The sequence below is a fragment of the Rhipicephalus sanguineus genome, chromosome 9, assembly GCF_013339695.2.
Source record: "Rhipicephalus sanguineus isolate Rsan-2018 chromosome 9, BIME_Rsan_1.4, whole genome shotgun sequence".
NCBI classification, from domain to species: domain Eukaryota; kingdom Metazoa; phylum Arthropoda; class Arachnida; order Ixodida; family Ixodidae; genus Rhipicephalus; species Rhipicephalus sanguineus.
The window spans coordinates 32,443,220-32,465,058 of record NC_051184.2 but is presented as its reverse complement, the minus strand read 5'-3'; the positions used below and the strand labels follow the sequence as shown (position 1 = coordinate 32,465,058).

At 49.0% G+C, this 21,839-nt stretch overlaps 1 protein-coding gene across 1 annotated transcript; it reads left to right on the top strand.

Annotated features, from left to right (window-relative positions):
- Nucleotides 1–8,881: 8,881 nt before the first annotated feature.
- Nucleotides 8,882–21,144, top strand: LOC119404931 (uncharacterized). Its single transcript, XM_049419407.1, has 7 exons — nt 8,882–8,987; nt 11,939–12,362; nt 13,569–13,822; nt 14,532–14,803; nt 15,104–15,262; nt 18,653–18,892; nt 20,141–21,144. The coding sequence occupies exons 1-7, from the start codon at nt 8,882–8,884 to the stop codon at nt 20,348–20,350; spliced, it is 1,665 nt and encodes a 554-aa protein (XP_049275364.1). The 3' UTR covers nt 20,351–21,144.
- The last annotated feature ends 695 nt before the right edge of the window (nt 21,145–21,839 follow it).

Below are 21,839 nucleotides of genomic sequence, written 5' to 3'. Positions count from 1 at the left end.
CACAGTACGAGCTAGATACTCGAGCCCCTGTACAACGGGGGCGATATCAACGATATACCATCGGTTTAAGACCCCGGCGACAGGTAACGCTTTCGCACCTCCCACCGTAGGTTGGTCTGTCCACCTTCCACCCCCGCGGTGTCAGGCACCTTGACCATTGATCCACGGGAATGGTGATTGGTATAGAATTACGAAACTATATACAGTTGCTGCATCCATATGATAAATTAAAAAAGAAAAGCAAAGAATGGCATCGCGATTTCCCGCCACGGTCTTCGAGGCAGGGGTCGTCACTATTTCACAACACTAGTACGAGTTAGATACTCGAGCCCCTGTACAACGGGGGCAATATCAACGATCGCACCGGTTTTAGACCGCGGCGACAGGTAAGGCTTTCGCACCTCCCACCGTAGATTGGTCTGTCCACCTTCCATCCCCGCGGTGTCAGGCACCTTGGTCATTGATCCACAATCGCAAGGTGCCACTTCTGCAGTCGCCGCGGAAGCACCGAGCGGTGATATCGTAACGAAAATACGTAACTTGTACTGGCAGTGCTCGGTGCGCGCCGCACTCTACGCTTTGTTCCGAGGCGCTCCGCAGCGTGGAAAATACGCTTTGCTTCAGTTTGTCTCAAATCGACATGTGTGATAAGATTACCCAGCAGCTTTCATTCGCGGAACTCATGCATGCTCCCTTTTTTTTCTTCTTCTTTTTTTTTTAACGGTGCTCGGTGCAACTATGCTGCGCCCGTTCATATGCGCCATGAAAGAAAAAACTTGGCATCGGCCGGTACAAAAAAACCCACATGGGTTAAAAAATGAAGAATAATCTTGAGAGCTGACGAAAAATGCGTCCAGACCAGGACGAAGTTTTCGCCAAGTAGAAAAGTTTTCTTTTAGGGAAATCGCTGAGGGCTTCCGCGGTGACTGCAGAAGCGGCACCTTGCGCTTTCTCTGGCGTTCTGGTGCGCGCGCACTTGAAGCGAGCGAACGAGCAGGCCGGCAGGTAAACAAGGATGCGCGTGCGCAGTGCACGCTGTAGAGCTTCGCAAGCAGCCGTGAGAAGGCGCCTCGGTGCTGTCTGCCATAAAGTCTGCCACACGCTCCCGTGCCACTGTACGTATATATATATATATATATATATATATATATATATATATATATATATATATATATATATATATATATATATATATATATATATATATATATATATATATATATATATATATATATATATATATATATATATATATATATATATATATATATATGTGTGTGTGTGTGTGTGTGTGTGTGTGTGTGTGTGTGTGTGTGTGTGTGTGTGTGTGTGTGAGAGAGTAACCTCAGTGTCCCCATTTGTTTGTCAGCTTACGGGCATGTAGGCGCATTTGTGGCGAATTCATGTTGTTCTCACGAATTCATAGGCAAATAGAACACTGCGTGGGAAGCATCTGCAACCTTTGTACCACCCCATGTCATTCGTCTTTCTTTGCTTGATTTTCTTTTTATTTTACAACCTGTCACGTCATGCAGAAGCGTTCTGGTCGATCGATTCGCTCGCTCTTCTAGAACGCCTGTAGCCTGTCTTGGCGTGTTATACACGAGCATTGCACGAAGCATCGGTAAATGGCAAAACAAGAGCGGCGAGCTCTCGTACACCACCAAAAACAGCGAGGGGCGAGCAACCGCTCTCCGTTGTTCCTCTTTTTTCATCTCCGTCGCTGTCGCCGTCTGCCCGCCCGCCACGAAAATCTTGTTTGCCATGCTTTTCAAAACTCAGCTAGCGCCGACTGTTCGCGTCACCGCTCTGCGCCTTCATTGTCCCGTCAGACCCCCTTCCCGACAAGCGCCCACGCTTTTCTTTCGCTCTCGAATCGAATTCAAGCTTTAGGCTTTTCCACTCGCCAAATGTCGTCGGCAGCTTCGCTATTTCCGGTTTGTGTTTCCCGCTCCTGTCACTCTTCACTTCCTGTTTTATCGGAAGAAGCATCCCGGCCGTGTCGGAAATGTTCCGGGGCATTTTTCGACACGCGATGCGCGTTCCGCTACACTTCGTATAGTTGTTAGTTGCCGTAGCTAGCTGTACTTTTCGTATAGCGGCGGGCTCGGACGGAGCGCGGTTATCTTCGGAAACATTGTGTCGAAGAAATGGCGTTTTCCCCTTCCCTTCTTCCATTAAATGCCCGCTGACAGGTGACACGCGTTGGCCCGTCTTCTCTTCGGGCATTGGCTCGTCTTCGTACGGGTACTATTTTGAAACCGTTTTTGAGGCGCCAGTTTCCGTTTCCGCGCACCAACGCACGGAAAGGAAACACAGAACTCGGATTTGAAGCGGGATTTTTTCGCGGCGAGAAAGCGGGCTCGTACAGCGATGATTGTACTACCGATGCTGCATGTACACTATGCACATTTTGCTGCCTCGGGATGTGGTATCGCACCGAAGTTCCTACGTACCTGTCGAACAGGTACGATTATGGCAACGATCTAAACTTGTTGTTGTATCATCTAGTTGTGGGCGACTCCTAGTGCGTGATTATGTGAATGCCAAAGTTCCTGAAAGGGGCCATCGACGCCGATTTTAGGTGAGTTTACTCTGCCGTACGAACCTCCTGCATGCAGAGACGGCTCTGCGCAAGTTTGAAGCTCAGTAAACGCTGATATTTTATTTTGACATTACAATGTCGATTTTTGCATGGTGCACCTATTGACGTCGACACTATCGTGACGTCAGGCTACAGTGTAAATTCTGGCGACTTCACGCACCAGTATGGCTAGTCGTGATGACGTCAGGTACCAAAACATTCGAAATAGCCACTTGTGCGTAACCAGAAACATTCAAAATTGCGGGTTGTGCGGCACCGACGGAGCCATGGAGCGGAGCGGCCGCGTAAACGTCACATCTTCCGCGAACACGCGACGACAAGTTCATAGAGTGTTGTGACGTCAGGGTACAGCAGGAACCAAAACTATCTTTTAGAAACATACTGTAGTTATTTTTTCGTGGTTTACTCACGCTTGCTGCAAAGAGACATCAAGAATGAGAGACATGACAATGGGATAATGGGTATAGATGATAACGTGGTGAACTAGAAAGATGACGAAGAAATGGGCACAGGCTTTGATTAGTCACTTCCGAAAACAAATCCTACTTTCTTAGCGTGGATAGTTTCCAACACGAGAAGCAAACGAGAAATTAACTATAAAAGCTACCCCAACGCTTTTTTGTGCGTCACTTTGACTTTCCAACGCGAAATACCTGATCGCGTAGCTCTCACAAGAGCGTCTCCAATAGAAAATTTCTTTGCTTGGCTAGTTTACGTCGATGGAGGTCTCCAGCCTTCTCATTTGATTTAGGCACCTGGAACGAATAATTAAATATGTAAGAGCAATTCCTCATTAATTACGTAAGGAATTGTGCGATTGCTACGTAATTCTAGAGGCCACCAATATGGAGGCTCGAACGACGTCGGCACAGTCACGATTTGGTGCAGCTATAGAAAAATCTGGAGGCGACCCTAATCTTTCAGTTAGCTACCTGATGGTGGCATTCGCATGTCGGCGTTCGTGTGCCCTTGAACTACCTTTGTGTTTCGCGCGCTGCCGAGCGGATCCCGGAGGCCACGTAGAAATAAGCGCGTGGTTGACATCATCTCCGCCAGGTGCCGCAACGATCCCATCTGCTCGCAAGAAAACCGTCTGCTGGAGGGGCGGCTATAGATTGGCTTGGCTCCCCCATTCCCGCACCACCCATTTCGTATCAATAAACTTTATTTCTCCTCCGAAATCGGCTCATCTTACAATGAACTGATTCAAATAATTTTCATTAATTATCCTCATAGTGAATTGCCCTGATCATAAGTACACTTATGCTCTTATATTGTATGTATCCAACATAGCTCTTAACTTGAACCAGAACTATAGATTTCAGACCAGTTTTATTTTTTGCAAGACTTTTTCTGCATATTCGGAAAACCGGAAGTCAGTGCTCGACCGGAAGTGCTTGGATGAGAAACAAGCGTGTCACTCGGTGTTCGTGCCACTGACACGTGGACACCCACGGTATTTTTTCTTTCTTTACTTATTTATCTATTTTTTCACGAAAGACAACACTTGGTCTTCTCTGGACATCCACCGCAAAAAGCCGTCAACGCTCGGTCATCTTAGATGTTGCTCTTGCTTTTAATCTAGCTACTGGCAGATCAGCGCCGCGTCAGGCGCGAGCGTTCTTGTGCCTCGTCAATCCCGCCTCGGGAATAAAGCCAGCCGCAAAGCTGTTACACGGCGTAGCTTGGTGGATTTCAATCTCGTTTTACATGACAAACTCGTGCAAGCATGTGCCGATGCTTCTCTCTTTATATGCGTTTCCAGGGACCTGGCAGTCGGTCTGGGATCTGGGAGAAATTAGCCAACGCCGAACACGAACGTACGCGCCTCCCACTCATTTTCATTCTGAGCACTCTTGATCTCCACGAGCAAGTCAACTGACTTAGCTGTTCGTCTGGATGGTCTGGACGCGTCTCCTCGGCTACACGACGACATGCGTTGTCTTCGGCAACATGAACGCGAAGGGGTAAATAGTGCAAGGGAGTGGCCTATGTGCGAAAAAAAAAATGTACCTATGAACGTGATACCCTGTTCGCAATTATTTAGTTCGTGTCGAGACAATCGACCCTGTCTTTATTAAACTAGTGTGGGATGCGGAGTCGGTGAAGGACGGATCCCAACATAAAACGAAACGGTGTTTATTAACGTAGTAGCAGCAGCAGGGCAAGCATGCCGATGCTGCGCTTCGGAAGGTTAGAGAAACAAACATGAAACCAAGCTTGGTAGCTTGGGTTATATAGCCAGCAGTGGTGACGTAAGCTTCCGACGAAACTGCGGGGCGCTGTCTTTTATCGGAAGCGTGTTGCAGCAAGTAGCTGTGTCACGCCGGGCTAATCAGTGACGAGACGAAGGCTGCGTAGGTCTGTGCGCAGTGGTCGCCACACTAGTATACATAGCGTTCGTCACACAGCCGCCACGCTGAGTTTCCCTAAAAAAAATAAATCAAGTGTTGCTCGTCTACTTGATAAGAATGCGTGTAAGTTCTGACGTTTGCACCTAAAGAGGATTGATTTTGAAAGTGAATCTCTGTTTTTATCATGAATGTATCTTCAGCGAGCAACAAAGCTGATGCCCAAGTTCGCGACAACAAAAAAAAGCTACCTCTCTGGATTCGCATTGCAAATTACTTGCAGCATCATCGCTTATTCTGTAAGATTCTCTTGTATATCTATTTTTTTTTTCCTTTCAGAGTCGAATACTTCGCAAGACTCTGAGAAGACAGCCATGCCGACGATTCGAACTAGTCAGCGAACACTAAAGCTCGCGTTGCGTCCTCTGCTGAGGCAACAACGCAACTAAAACGAGAGAAGAGCAGTAACGCTGTTATACGTCTTGAATAACTCGTAACAAGATTCAAACCGAGCCGCCAGCGATGGTTTCTGCCCGAAAACTCGCAACCGACGAAAGCAGCCGGCTTCGTACACGTGTTTGCGCGTTCGCAAGCCTGTTTACTACGTTTCGCAACCGTGTTTTTTTTTTTTTTTCTAGGCAAGCCTCTTTCGCGTAGGCCGCGCATTCGCAGTTCATTTATCAACGCACAGCGCGCACGCCTCACCGGTTCTCGCCGAGAACGGCACGCAGACGAAGGGAGAAAACCACTTACGTACCCGTTGCAGGTCTTGTTCATGCTGTTTCTCTAGGTCGTCGCTCCGGCGTCCTACGCGCTTCTACTCATACACGCTAGAGCAATTCGTCTGTTTTTTTTTTTTTTTTGTATTTGTTGCCCTCCCGACCAGAGGTACGTTACGTAACGAAACAGCTATACGTACCCGCGTGTACTAACGCCCCCTTCCCGCGGAAAGCACCGTGAGGCGCAACTCTGAAGTTACGTCAACATTCGTCTAGCTGCGCTGCACGTCTGTTCATGCCATGCTCCGCCATGCCCGTACCGCGAGAGCCGGCCAACTTCATAACGCGCCGATGTTTGTCTCTTGGAGTTGGCGTGTCTCGAGTTTGCGGCGGGTCGACCACGGTCGAGTTTCTTTTATTTGGATTTCTTTCTTTTCTTTTTTCCTCGTAGCAAGCAACCCTTGCCATCGGCTTGCGACGCATACAGCCGTTGCATCTCGGCGAAGGCGCGCTTTTTTCTCAGATGTCGTAATGCGGCGAATACCGCTTACCGTGTCAATAACACTTGGGAGTGAGCAGGTCCTATATGCACCCGAAAACACCCGCTACGCGTATCGTGGTGTTTATGCTCGTTTTCACCTGCAACTACCACCTATCGCGCGACCAAGTTAGACCTAAAGCGACTGGTCGCAAACGGTCGCAAATGGACGCTTTTTTGCCACAAAGCGACCGCTTTGGCTCAGTCACTCGATGCCCGATATTTTTTTTTTTTTTCAGTTGCGCACTGCAGCCGCAAACCTCTGAACCAACCACATGCGCGGGAACATGAAGTCAGTTTATATTACGGGACAATGGCAATGCGAGCATACGTGAGTTCAGTGTGACGTGGGGTATATAGGTCCCACGCAGGTGTGAACATCGGTCGCGTACAGTCGATTTTTGATCGGCAGTCGCAAATGATCGCGCCACCGGTGCTACAGTCGCAGGTGTGAATGAGCCTTTTCGCTATAGCGAAACATCGATAAAATGAGACGCCATTCGTCTTCTGTAGCGTCACCTGTGAAATCCATGTGTTGCCTGCTGCAGATTGATCTAGCCCGTGACTGCGGCTTCGGAACACATGCTAACCATGACGGAGTTTCTGAACTTACTTAAGTTACCTATAACCGATTCTGCTGAGTATCGACCTTCTATTTTTCTTGGCACAGAAGTGTACTTGAAACTCGGAGATTTGAAGAAACTTTCAGACGTTTACGATCGCCGGTACCCTTCATAAACATTTATCAATTCAAGGCTGCCCTGGCCCCCACCCCACCTTGCCTGGCTGTGGGAAAGATCAGACAATAGATAGCTAAAGAACGGGCGCGACGGCAGCCAACGGAACGTCTGTACCTCCCCCCTCGCCACTATTCCCACTAAGCACAGCGGTGTTAGCGGGAACCGCTCTGCGCGATTATGGTTATGATGATGAAGACAATTATGATGTGATGATTCATTTCTCAGGGCCCGTGGCATGGGCCAAGAGTAGGGCGGCAGGAAGCATAGAAAAGGATGTATGTATTAAAGGGACCTTGCAACACTTTTTCAGCATGGCCAGAAAACGCTGCTGATGGGTAGTCGAGGCACCTGAGAACACGCGAGCCAAACATTACAGCGCCGCACGCCGCCTGGAACCGACAATTAATTTTCAAAGTCAGCTAGAAATCGCTCCCTCTTCTACCTACAAATGATGCCATATACCCAAACGGCCGTGCCATATAGCCAAGTTCACGGCATTGGCTGATTTGAGCATCGTGAGAAAATAAACTCCCATAATGACGCCACTCGATAGTTGTAAAAGTGTTGCAACTCCTTCACTAGGAACGGAAATTTTAAATGACGATAAACACATCGTATAAACGAAAATACAAAAACAGTAACCAATCAGACTAGCGGATGGAAAGCATGCAAGAAATATATAAAAATGCCAAGAAGTCGTAAACATCTAAAAATCCTTAGCCCTCGAACGTAGTAGAAACGACAACGAAGTTGTCGTTTATACCACATTTGAACGGCGGCGCAACGAATATTGTATTGTTTAACGGGTCTATGCTATGCATACAAGAAGAAATACTTTAAAACTAAAGTTCACAGAAATTAGAGTGACTTTTCTTTTTTAATTTTTTCGATATTCTTTCCCTTAAGCCCTGTTCACCTGTTTGCAGTAACAAACATTACCTTTCCGCCGATGGCGAAATATACCTTTTAAAAAAGGTATATTTAAAAAAGGTATCGCTCTTCAGCAACACTAGTGAAACTTGAAGTGTGTTTTATTAAGGCGAAAGCCTTAGATGCCCCATCAAACGGGAAAGCGTAGGCGACAACGCGAACGGTGCAAAAAGTCACGTGATCAACGATTACGGCTTGAAGACGTCGTCATGTGACGTCACAAAATGAAGTCATCATGCGAAATTATCGAGTGGTCAAAGGTGGGCCGATCCCGAAGGTAGTGCAAAACCGTATGAGGTGCAGAGAGGTTGCAATGCCTCCTATCCAGGAGGCAGTGCAAAACCTCGTTAGGTGTGAGAAATGGGAGGTGGGGGGTGAGGGAGGCGCAAGGATTCAATACATTGACTATGAATAAAGAAGTTGGCTTTTGCCTTCATGTCGTCTTAGGCGAATGCGCAAGGGACCCTGTGACTTTTTTCCCTTTTTCTCTGTACTCGAATGTTTCACCAAATATTCCACTCGTTTATTCATTTAGAACTAACTGTTTTCCCCTCGTTTTACTCGGCTCGTTGCCAATACCCCGTAGTGGGTACGATCCATCTCCACAGGGGAAAAAAATAATACAAAAAAAAGTTGGGTTACACTTTGGTTCCAATGGTCTAAATTCTCTTCAGGGTAACCATTTAGCTGTCTGGTCTGAATGTACAAGTAAATAATTATTGCACTCCTTCCTTTATATGTTTTCTTTTCAGTTTAATCATTTGTTAATACTCCACATATTCGAAATTTCATATGAACAATTCTTCGCCAATCCCCCATTGCGGGTATACGAGCCATATGAGAAGGAACACCATCATCATCAACAACGACGCTCGCGAGACGCTGTTATCACGGAGAAAGCGAGCAAGCGTTCGCGGTCGCCCTCTCGAACGTTCTTTGTCACATCAAGCGGCAAACTTTCGACAACGTTGATCTCGACGATCGCGTAGCGTGCCAAGATGATGTTCCTAGAGCCGAAGCGTGGCTACGCACCGAGCCAAAAACGCCACTGCCCCGAAGCTTGGAGGGACTCCGCCTGTAGCGAAGACGACGCTGGCTGCCACGGTAAGTACCGAGCGCTCCCAAGCGAATTTTCAGACCATCTCTCTTAATGTAAGCTGTACCTTTACTGTAGCTTCGCTGTCTCATTTTAAAGGGACCGGCAACCAATTTTTATGGCGGCCATTTTCTTTAGCGCAACGGAAAGCTTACCGGTGAGAGTGTCTAATCACGGAACGGTAACGCGGAAAACGCCGTGAAACACTTGTAATCAGAATTTTTCAATCTGCGGCGAATATGAAGTCGTAAAAACAAGTGACAACCCATGCTGCAAACAGTGAGCGCGAGAGCGGTTCGTGTTCGAGATTGGCGGCTTGCTGCGCATGCGTGCACGCCGCGCGCATGCGCCGCGGCTCGACATGTTCCACTGGTTACCACGAAGGCAGCGCCGCTTCTCACCGTGCAACTCCGTTTACCTCGTAAGCAGCACAGAATAGAGCGGGGATGAATAATAATATGCATACTCTAATTTTCAGGACATTAATATGGCGCGCATGACGGCATGAGACTACGTACAGCAAAAAGTGATCGGCTCCATAATCCAGCTTCAAGGCTCTTCCGCTACGCTGTTACTTTTAAACACGATTTAAAAATATAAATCCTAATGACAACGCGAAAAGGATGCTGGAATCTGTCACTATATTTCACTGTCTTTTCATTTTTAACAGGATCTAATCACATGCTGTGACTAGTTGTCGGTTCCTTTAATAATAATTTCTGAGGTTTTACATGCCGAATTCGTGATATTATTATGGGACAAGCCGTAATGGGCGATTACGAATTAACTTTCACCCTACATCGAAATACGGCTGCCGTGGCCGGGAGTCGAACCCGCGTCCTCGAGCGTAGCAACGCGACGCCTTACGTGGTAGCATTGTTCCACTTCTGGTACTGCCTATGTGTTAAATTAGCCTCAATAATGCCAGACATGGCGCTGGTGGCACCATCATGACGTCTTTACGCAGGAACACTTGTAGACTTCATCTAGCAGTTTAATACACCTATAAACTTGATTACATTTAATAACAAAACGATATAGGAATATACCTTCTACGTGTATTTTCACGCAAAAAAGCTATTTTAGGCAATTATTTAGGCTCCTTTACACTTGCTGGTACACCTTTTCTGTTTTTAGAGCTTATAGAGAACTTCATGCAATAATAAAAAAGTCATTTTCGCCGCAAGGGCGAAGCAACGAATGCGATAGCAAGAAATTAATGCTATACGAAGTGAGGCTCGCCAATGGGTACTCTCAGTTTGAACAGCACTCCTGTTGCAAAGGCGGCCGAAGCAGCGAAGGAAACTAGCGTGCTTCGAGTGTCGAGCTGTGACACTTGATAGTTCGCGCTCATCTTCTGTTTCTTCGTTTAGCGGCGTCCCTTGAGCTCGAGCGACTTTCGTACGCTCCGTAACATGAGCGCGGACATCACGGTGAAAGCTTGAAACATTCCTCTTCCCCTCACTACGAGAAAACCGCGCGAGCAGACAGCGGAAGGGCAAGGTTCTCCCTGCGCAAATATAAGAAGAAGCGAGCGAGCTCGCCGACGACTTTTAAATACGCCCAGTCGCGCTCCTAGCGCCATCTCGCTGGTAATGATGAAACGCTTATTATCGCCTGTCGTCTCTGAGTCCGTCCAGCGGTAAAGGGTGTGTATATAACGCTCGCCGTTAGCTACGTGGACGATCTGCGTTTCGTGGCGTAGTGGTTAGCGCCACTCGCTGCGGAGCAAGAGGTCCCTGGTTCGATTCCGCGCTTCGGAAGCATTTTTCCTGAATTATTTTTCTTTGGGACTTTTATATATATGTACATACTTATACATATACGGTGCATGACGACGGCGACGGCAAATTCCAGCCGAGACTGTCCATGTAATTACTATCGCAATAAAAAAGAACTTTTTAGATGTATGCTAATCGGAGTCTCTTCAATTGCTTCGCTACAAGAGAGCTTAGGATCTGCACATGTTTCACGTCACTGACGCCGACTGCGTGGCAGGTTGATGCGCCACACGCCGTTTCCCTTGGTTTCACACATCAGGTGCAACGCTGACAAAGCTATGCAAGTTCGGTCAGCATGTATAACCCCGCGCGTCTCGCGGTGGCTTTCGATTGGTTGTAAATGTTCGCGCGAGCCGCGAGCACGAGACGCGGAGTTATGCATTTCGATGGCCGAGCTTCTTGCATAGCTTTGACAGCGTTGCACTTACAATGTGTGAAACCAGGGTCCTTGTGAAACGGAGTGTGGTACGTTAATCACTCTAGTGCTTGTGACACTTGTCTTCGAACCGGGATGGCTAGGGTTCGAACCCCGGCTCACCAAGGAACTTATAATGCTTTACTTATTTCCTTATTCACTCCTTCCTTCAGTTGCGCCTCTTCTCCGCGGGCGATCACGTGACATCCTTCCATTCCCCCTCTCACGAGGCCTATCTTTTCTCCCTGGTCATGCGACTTGTCTTAGCGAATGCCAACAGCACCAGCAGAGGGACCGCAAAGACAGCTTCAATGTAAAAAGAGCGACCTGCGCGTTTCGCAACATTTTTTTTCCCGCAGAACTGTCTGTGGGCATTACAGCGTTGACAGCCTTGCCGTTAAAATACGGAACAGCAGCGCTCTTGCGTTTCTGCTCCGATTCGGTGTCCTTTTCATATTAAGCGTGAAATGCTTTTAGCTGCCGTTGTCGGTGGCCCTCAGGTGACCTTTCCAAATGCCAGCGCCGTTATCCGGGTACTTCAAACGAGACATCCGGGGAACTCAACGAGAACATGCGGGAATTCAGATGAGATCATCCGGCTACTGTCAACGACACATCCGGGCAATCAGACGAAAAATTTTAAGAAAGTGTGGTTTTAGGCATTCACCCCTTCGTACAGGACCGCGTTACATACCCTATCAGTGGTCTGAACAAGTCAGTAAATATATTGCTTCACAGTTTTTCTTTAACGATCAAAATTCAGCGCTCCCTTCCCAGGGTCCCGTGCGTCCCATCGTCGTCGGCGTCCTCCTGCTGGCGGCATTCTACGGCCTCAGGACGTTCGGGCCCGTGCAAGCGTCCAAACGGGGCGGCGGCCCAGTGCTCGTCGCGTCCAACGGTTCGCAGGTGTCCTCCTACGACACCGAGCTCTCCCCGTTCGGGCTGACCGTGGAAGAGGAAGGCCGCAACGAATACGCCGCCTGGCGCCTCAACGCTTCCGTGCGCTGGCGCCAGACCCACTCGATGATCCACACGTGCTGCGTGTTCGCCGACCAACGCGTGAGGCCCACGCTCGTGCGTTTCCTGGTGCTCGCCCCGACCGTTCAGCTGGTGCCCGCGCACTACAGCTCGTTGTACGGAGTGAACGGCTCCAGCTACGGCCAATACGAGTGCCTCTTCCTCAAAAGGCGAGCCCGCGTAGCACGCGCGTTCTTCGATTTGTTCACTTTGACATGCACCGCGCCTGTGGTAGAGCCATAGGCGTCCGCAAGGAGGGGGGGGAGCTAATTAGTAAAAGGGGGCGATAAAATTGCCCTATACCTTTGCTCAGAAGGACCTGTCCCTTCTTTGTTTTGTGTGCATAGTTGCGTCCATGCACGTTCTTTGGCGACAATTGCTGCCGAGGACCCCTGATGTTGCATTCCAAGAACTGTTTACTGCCTTTACTTCTGGAAAGCCGAGAACCAGTGGCAGGTCGTGTTGAGCAGCACGTCATCGCTTCATTTTAATGTTTGCATTCATTGCGAAGATCGTTTTCTTTCGGAGTCGATTAATGCAGGAGGGGGGGGGCGAGGCTGTGAAAGTTAGCCCCTCCCCCTCCCTCACGAAGAACCCTGCGCACGTCTTAGGGTAGAGCGCCCGCCTCCGATGCAGCAGTTATACTGGGGTCCGAATTCGTACGTGTTATATTAAAGAACGAACAATATTTATGCACGCGCATGACCAGGATATAGGGACATGTACACGTAGCGCCATCTGTCGTTGGTGACAGCGGTGGCCTGCCGTAACTGAATTGGCAATAGGCGAAAAAAAAATCATATCTGTCGCAAAAAAGGTAGCTATCGAAACGACTTCCGGTTCTATACTGCAGGAGACTTACTTGAACATTCTGTTAAAGTTACAGTATCGCACTAGAAACCGCTTGGCTTCCCAGAGTGTTTAATATCTTTACAATAGGGCCCCATGTGTTTCCTAATGGGACGGTGTTCAATTATTCTGGAGAGCCGCACGCTTTGTAGTACGATACCGCAATTTTACCAAATGTTCCAGTAGGTCTCTGCTGTGTAGAACCCGGAGTCGTTTTGATAACTAGCTTTTTTCAAGAGATATGATTCTCTTTTTTTTTCTGCCTATTTCCCACTCAGTTATGGCAGATCGCCGTTGCTGCCGCCGAGAGATGGCGCCACGCAGATATGTCTCCAAATCCTGGGAATGATTGGTCTAGTGCATACTTGTGCATACGTCACGAAAGGTTACGCACGAGACCAATCGCACGTGGCACCCCGTTCAGGGGATTAGCGCCCCTCCCCCCTTTTTTAGCGCACTCCCATGCTTATGAGCTAACTTCGTACTCATAACGCGGCAGAAGCGAAACGACGACGTTGACACCGCAGGAACAGCACGCCCGTGCGAGGGACGTTCTTCACCGAGTCACGTGCACGCCACCTGGACGAATCGCACGTGCCGGTTTATCGCAACGGCAGCGCCAGAGCCGAGGTGTGCGTCGGCCAGCAGCCTCACTTGAACTGCTCGTACCTGTGGGAAAGCCATGTGGTTGCCGTAGCTGGAATGAGCGTTCCGGCCGGCGGTTTGACGAGTGTCCCCTATGAACCTGTTCTCGTCACGTGCGTGGTGCCGGAAAAAGCTAGTGAGTATGAGAAACCGTCCCGTTTACCCCATCAGTTGTTCAACCCTGTGAACCTGCGTGCGTCCGTGCCCATGGGTGTGTCACTGTGTAATCATTCTTATGCTACTTTTCTCGTAAGATCTCGCGAAAACGTTGAAAAAACACGTTAGGGTGTTGTCCGAAGGCGTGCAGAGGGTCTTATGTAACTATCTGCGACGATACCGCATTAGTGCGGCGTAAATGAAGGACAGTACAGCTGCCGCAGCAACGAACCATACCACACAGTTGGAGCAGAAAAAAAGTAGGCCACATACAGTTCCTGCAAGGAATAACCAAAGTCACAGGTTCGTGTCGGCCAAGTGATGGCTAACGTCGGCTAGTGTTGCCATATGTCGGTTAAATGATGGAATCGCAAATAATGTTTGCATATTATACCGCAGTACCGCATTAAAGAATTTTTGCTTCAATATCTTTTACAGCGAAGTTGACTATGGCTGCGATATGGAAGAAAATGTGTCCGAGATGTTGACAAAAACACATCATCTACACGGCGGCGTCGCGCGTTTTCTCGGGAGCGGCTCGACACCCGCGCCGCACGATCCGCGAGCGGTTTTCGCAGAGATACATATTAGTTTACCTATCTAAAAGAACCGTCACTTTTTAGTATCCCTTTAAGCCTTTCCTTTCATTGAGCTTCTCTTTTTCGTGTGGTCTATGTGCCTTTCCGCAGGTGTTAGTCTGGCGTCCCTCGTGTACCGTCGCGAAGAGAGCGCCTTCTGGTTTGTTCCACGCAAGCTTCAGTTCGCCGTCGCGAAACAGAGAGCCACGGTCGGCGTCTGCGTGCCACCCTGGATCTTGAAGGACAGCACCGAGACGCAGCGAGACCTCCTCGAGTATTTCGCCTACCACAGTGCGCTCGGGGCGCGCCACTTCAACGTCTACGTGAACGCGACCGACGAGCGAACGTTGGCGTTCCTCCTGTCACTCAGGAAACGAAGCCCGGTTCGTGAGAAGGCGTTTTTTTTTTCCTTGTTTGCTCCAAGTGAAACTTTGCCATCGCCGTCGCTGTGACGTTCCGTATAAAGTATGAAATTATGATACAACGTTGCACATACTGCACTGTGTGGGCACATCTAATGCGAATGTAGTGAGGAATATATAGCATGGTGCCGACCCAAATGCCGATACCTGCCTGCTTTCTTCTCGCGTGACTGCGTTGTGGGAGGGTTGAAGTGTTCTTCGCGACAGGGCGGTAGCGTTCGTTGTAACATGCGAGATCGTGCCATGCTTCTGTCCAAACAGGTGAGCCTCACGTACCGGTCGTGGCCCGGCGTTCCGGCTGATAACAACTTAGCTTTCGCTGAAGCTGCGCTCGTCATGGACTGCGTCTTCAGCTACGCCAACACGCCCATTGAATACGTCACGACAGTAGCCCTTGGAGAGTTTATCGTCCTACGTAAGGTACGTGAAAAGGAAAAGTGTGTCATCCACTCGTTCGAATGTACCCTGAAGCTAAAAGAGAAATCCGTACAGACCTTTCAACTGGGAAGCTTTTTTCCGAGAGAAAGCTACCCAGTTGAAAAATTATGCACAGCTTCGACTTCGCGCCGCGAAGGCTGAATGAACAGCGGAGCATGTAGCGCGCCTTTCCTCCGCTGTCGCCAACGCTCGAGGTGCCCTTCCTCCTCTCTCACCAGCACCACCTGTGCACGAGCGCGCGCTGCCATTGCTGGACTCCTTTCACTGGCACACCCAATCGCGCTCCTGCTCTCTCCTCTGCACACCACCGGCTCCGCTCTCGCCGTAGCTTTGGCTTTGCTCTCCTCCCCTTTACCCAGCTTCACTCTCTCCATACCGCTACCCTTTCTCTAACAGGTTCAACTCGCCACGCAACACTTCCCTCTCACTCACTTAGCTTTACTCATGTTCTCCCTCTCGTCAGGCTTAGCTCTCGCAGCTGGGCTAGAAAGTGCGGACGACAATCCCCAGAAATTTACCTCGGCTTACGCTGTTAAAACTCGTCCGTGATTCGAACGCGGAACCACCACCTTTTCGGGGCGGTCGCTCTATCACACCAGCGAGGCCTCCGCGATCAGCTCCGCTGCAACGGCGCGCTGCCGGAGCTGATCACGGAGGCCACGACCTGAGCTAACCAAGGAGGCTAGCAGACCGCTGCGCGACGGCGCACCGTAGTGGCGGGATGCGTGAGCGCGCGCTTAAGTGGTGCGAGGCAGGTGAGCGTTCGTCTCGACCCGTGGCCTCCGCGATTAGCTCCGGCAGCGCACCTTTGCTACGGCGCGCTACCGGGGCTAATCGCGGAGGCCACGGTCTTGACATTTAGTCATGCAACCCGGAATTGAAGGTTGCGTTTGCTCCCGTCGCATATAGGTGACCTGAGATCCATATCGTGCACGTGATCTGCGGTTACAGCAAAAGCTGTGAACGTTCTTGTAAGTGTGCAATTCATTGCTATCGTTGTCACTTTAAAGAAAAACGCTGTTTCGCCTATTTAATCGAAACTGCGACCTTTTGAAGTACTTGTAACAGGAAAGACGTGACTATATGCGGTCACAACCTGAACATAAAACTCACAGAGTCCCTTATGCGTTCACTTAAGACGACTCGAAGGCGAAAGCCATCTTCTTTTTCTTCTCAGTCGATGTACTGATGCTGCCCCACCATCCTTCGAAACATCATAAAAACACAGCGCTAATTTAAACATAGATAGAGAAACAGCATACGAGCACGGGCGCTGACTGCCAACAAAGCTTTTATTGCGCGTGCACAAATATATAGCTTATGAAAGAAAAGGGGGGGGGGGGTGAGATGGTTGCTGTTGCACGAGGTACTGATACTAAAAGCAGATGGGTAGATGGTTCAGATTGCTGTAGGAAGCTGTATTCCTTGTCAAAAAGGGTGAGTGAGGGGGCGCTGACACACACCAAGCCTTTGCGTCCACCAGGTGTATGCCCGGCAGGTGTGGAAAATCGGCTTGCGAGGGTGTCTTCCGAAGTTGCGCTGAACAGAACCAAAAAATCGTCCACGTAGCGGAACACTTTGGTTGAGCGAACGGAGACGAGGTGGTCCGAGAGCTGTCTATCGTAGCGGGCCAGTAGCAAGTCACTTAACATAGGGGGCGATACAAGAACCAATACACACCCCATTTCCTTGCACAAACATATGCTCATTGTGCTTAACGACCGTGGAACGAAGATAAAGGCGCAGCAGGTTCATGAAATTGGAGGCACTGGTCCCAATAGCGTTCTGAAAGCGGACGATTCCTAGCTCCTCCATGCCATCTTGTACCACAGTGGCCAAATCCTCTATGCTGTTTTTCTGTCCATGTTTAAATTAGCGCTGTGTTTTTATGATGGATCCGTACCCAACTAGCTCGCATCCAAACTCTTCTTACCCTTCGAAAGCCTTCTGCACGTAACGGGATTTTGCACTGCCTCCAGGATCGGAGGCACATCCCCCGGTTTTGCATTGCCACCGTGATAGGACCACCTTTGACCAAGCCACGATGTCATGTGATTGTGATGACGTCATCATGTGACGTCAGAGCGATGTCTCAATAACGTCACGAATTTCGGCCACCTCTGACGTCATCGCGTGATGATTTTTTGCATCACTCATATCCGATGCAGCGGGACGCCGACGGTCAAATTTCACGGTCGATGAGGTATCTAAGGCTTTCGCCTTAAAATATACTGCAGTAAGACTGATGATCTGGGCGAGTTAGTTCATAGCAATGGGAGCACAGCGCAACTGAGACAATGGACACGAAAGCGCGACCCACACGAGCACTGTGTGTTGCGTGTTCTTGTCCACTGTCTCAGTGGCGCTGTGCCTTCCCATTGTTAAAATATACGCTCCGCCCCCAGAACTGCGGCGAACCTGACATTAATCTCTGCAAGAGAGTCGTGTTAGTTTCAGGGGCTTTAGTGCTAGGTGGTTTGCGTTCTAACCGTAAGTATTGTTTCTCTGCTAATCTAAACACTACGCATACTAGGGACTAAAAGTTCGTTGACCCTACTTGAAATATTACGTTTGCCTGTGCAGTTATGTCAAAATATTTGCTCAAATTGGGCAGGAAGTTTAAGTTAAAACCAGCGGCACCAACATCTGTCTGTATGGGAATATCGCCTACTTGATAAACGCAAAGATACTTGACGTCACGGAAATGAGCAAATGCGATTGGATAGGGCATCTATGCAATTTCTCTCTTGGTGGGACAGCGATGGCAGTGGGCGGACCTTACATTTATTGAGGCGAAAAGCTTAGATGCCTCCTCAAACGCGAAAATTAACTGTTGCAGCGTCAGCATCCCGCGGCGTCGGCGTCAACATGAATGTTGAAAAAAAATATCACCACGTGATGACGTCATCACGACTTCACAGATCGCCAAAATTTGTGACTTCATTATGATGTCGCATGACGTCGTCTTCGTTCATCATCCCTTGGTCAAAGGTGGGCCGATCACGGAGGCAGTGCAAAACTAGGTAAGGTGCGGAAAGCTTCAATGCCTCTAGTCTTGGAGGCACGGCAAAACCACGTTAGGTGCAGAAAGCTTCCGGAGGGGGACGGGCCAGAACCTGTACATCGACTGAGAAAAAAAGAAGACGGCTTTCGCCTTCGAATCGTCTTAGGCGAATGCAAAGGGGCCCTGTGAGTCTTTATTGGGCCGTAACCATATTAGAGGACTTTCTCAAGCTGCATACGACACGGAGCATCTGAAACGTGATTTTCACGCCTGCTTTCTTCTTTTTGGCGTGCTTTCTAGGCTTGTACAATTGCACAAACGTCATCTGCAGAAAAACAAAAAAAAGCTACGCGTGGCGCTGCTTGCAGGCGTCCACCTTCGGTGACTTTCTCTCCAAGGCGGAGTTCGCGAACGCGACGTCGTTGATGCTTCTCAGTCAGCCCTTCACCGCAGATGGCACGCCGGACAAAGGCGACATGCTGCTAGCACAGAGGAACAAGCTACGCGTGCGGCTCTCGATGGATCCGCCGGGAAGAACTTCGAGGGTATTTCTCAAGGCGACGCGCATAGTGGACGCGGACGCAGCCCAGGACTACCAAACTCTCCAGGTGACGCGCACATCTGCATAGTTTTAGAATTACTGTACATGGATAATATAGCTCCGTTTGGGAGCTATATGCATTAACATATACATAGCTTAGACATCTACATTTACATAGCATCACGTAGCCATACACATACTTCACATATAGCTATATGTATGTTAGCCTCCAAGACTGGAAAGCGCACAGCGAGAGCGCGTGGTCTTTAGAGGCTACACAAAAGCTGGTGACTTCAGTCAGAAATATCGTATTCTACGGCTTCTACAGTTCTTTGTTTGCTTTTAATTACAATAGCCATATGCTTCAGTCCCAAATATCATGCGTACTGTACGTTTTTGTATTTCTTTGTTTGCTTATTCTGAACGAATTCATTATGTTACCGGCCTCGGCTAAAAAATGGATAATGTGGCTCCCTTTGGGAGCTATATTATACTGAGGCTTGTACAGTTGTACAACTAAATGTCGCCAGTGTGTTTCCCCGTTGGTCTGCAGGATTTGGCGCCCTCACTCGGGTAAGGTCGAAGCCCATCCGCGTTGGAAAAGCACCCTAATGACAGGACGCCAAATAGCTTGCACATGAGTTACCACTCGTACACATGATAAAAAAAAATCGTTGAACAGGGAATGCCGCTGGAGCCAACGTTTCGATAAGGGGACGTCTTCGTCAGGGTCGCAGCTGCCTTCCTCAGCAACGTACATGTACGCATATGCGTGCTACCGGAAGGGGAGAGGGGCAGAGGGGGCGACCACCTCCCCTCCCCTTGTTCTCTAAGGGGGGCGCCAGGTCTGCCCCATACGTTTTACACTGTCGGACCTGTCTTGTCTTTGCTTAAAGAGCAGGGTTAATACTTCGCAAATTTTTGACAATAATGGCGGCCGAGGACCTCTGATGTTGCATTCCAAGAACTGTTTACTCCTCATCTTTACCCTCCCCACTCTGCCTCCCCCACGCCCCGGAATCTAAAGGCAGGCCGTTGTGAGAAACACGTAACCGCTTCATTATGTTATTTTTATTTTTGCATACACCGCGAAGCTAGGCTTAGTTCTTTGTTTTTACGCGAGCGGGGGGGGGGGGGAAATCATGTGCGCATGCGTATAATGGAAGCATGTGCGCGAAGCATGTGCGTATAGATGCAATTTAACGCAGAATAGCCCCAGGCACTGCGATAACAGCATATTCGCACTGTGCGGCTTATAGTTTTCATCTTGTTGCCTAGTTTGAACGAATTTATCTTTTAACGGGCTTTTGCGCAGGCAAATCCGGTCACGGTGGACGGCGACGAGGCGGTCGTGCTCCGGTACGTGACGTCACCGGACGACAACTCCGGCAAGGGCGAGGATGCCGTCTACGTCGACTTCTCCAACTACACGAAGGACTTCTCGAGCCTGGCAAAGTGGCAAACGCACATTTCGAGATCATCGCCGCTTCTGTCGTTTCCTTGGAACAACAGAACGGGGCGCTGACACCTGTTGCAATGCGCCGTGCAGCGCTGAACCGCTAAATGGATATGCCGTTGGAGATCGTCCCCAAAATGCTTTTTGGAGACGATCTCCAACGGCATATCCAGTTAGCCGTCTCCAAAATGCTTTTCGGAGATGTAACCTATTTGTTACGAAAAGCCAGGTCACCAACGGACATTTCCAAGACTATTGCATCAAAGATATGACAAAGTTATTAAAGTTCTTGCGTTTATTCCAGCATCCACGAAGCCAGGAAATAACGTTAGTGTGCACGCCATAGTCAGACGAAAAAAAAATGGCGCCGTGTAATCATTGCGCCCAGATAAAACGTCACGCTGTTGTGTTTTAAAAAGAGATAATGTTGTCTTATTTAATAGTTCGAAGTGGTATTTGTATGTCCTTCTAAGGATTCCATATCTCTATTCCTAAGCTTCAGAAGAGGTGACACCGGTACAGTTTGAAAAAGCGAGTCTTAAAGTATAATTTACTGGATGCTTCCGTAAAGCCATTCAGAGTCTACAGAGACATTTTTATTTTGCGGGAAAATGCTTGGGAATGGCGTCCTTATTTCAGGATGCATTGGGCTCGGGTCGCGTCCTGTGCCCTTGCCGAGGTCGGAGTAGGCCAGCTCTCCCCAAAAGTTCACCGGTGTGGAGGAGTCTGCACGGCCTTTGTTCGCAGCTTCCTACCATGCGTCGAAGGGACTCTGCTTTTCAGCAGAAGCGGCATTGTAGGGAGAACTGTGTAGGGTCTGTACGAGGTGATTTCTGGTTCGGTGAGGGGAATGTATTAGGGGAATGCAGATTTAGTGGCCGTCTCTCCTCCTCCTCTCCATGTAGTGAGTTGTCTGTGGGAGCTGATATGTTCTGCGGGCACGTGCATAATGCTGTGTGACCTCTTGGTCATAATAATGTTTCTCTCTTTCTCTCTCCCTCGGCGAGAGACTTGGGAGATTCGTCCATGGTGCTGCGGTTACGGTGCTTGGCTGCTAATCCGAAGGTTGCTGTCGCGTTTCGATAGAGGCAAAATGCTAAAAGCCCGTGTACTGTGCGATGTCAATGCACGTTATAGAACACCAGGTGGTCAAAATTTTCCGGACCCCTCCGTTACGGCGTGCCCATCATATTTCGTTTTTTGCCCGAAAAATAGCATATTATTATTATTATTATTACTACTACTACTACTACTACTACTACTACTACTACTACTACTACTACTACTACTACTGCTGCTGCTGCTGTTGCTGCTGCTGCTGCTGCTGCTACTACTACTACTTAATGCTAGAGCGCATGCACTGGGATTCTGCTTCCACGGCGACGGCTCGGTTGTTCAATTCTGAAGCCTACCATCGACGACTTTATCCCTCCCGGCAACACACTGCCGGGCTTACCGACCCTCAATTTGCAAACTAGTAATTGAAGCGCATGCTGGTAACTCCGTATTTCTGTAGTGGCGTCGTGGAGTTCTCTTAAACCGTTCACTCCTGACTTTA

What these genes read in the sequence shown, in the direction of transcription:
- LOC119404931 (XM_049419407.1), top strand. Translation starts at nt 8,882, where the DNA reads ATGATGTTCCTAGAGCCGAAGCGTGGCTACGCACCGAGCCAAAAACGC. An exon ending in AGACGACGCTGGCTGCCACG is followed by an intron (nt 8,988 to 11,938) that starts GTAAGTACCGAG and finishes ATCAAAATTCAG; the next exon opens with CGCTCCCTTCCCAGGGTCCC. An exon ending in CACTCAGGAAACGAAGCCCG is followed by an intron (nt 14,804 to 15,103) that starts GTTCGTGAGAAG and finishes CTGTCCAAACAG; the next exon opens with GTGAGCCTCACGTACCGGTC.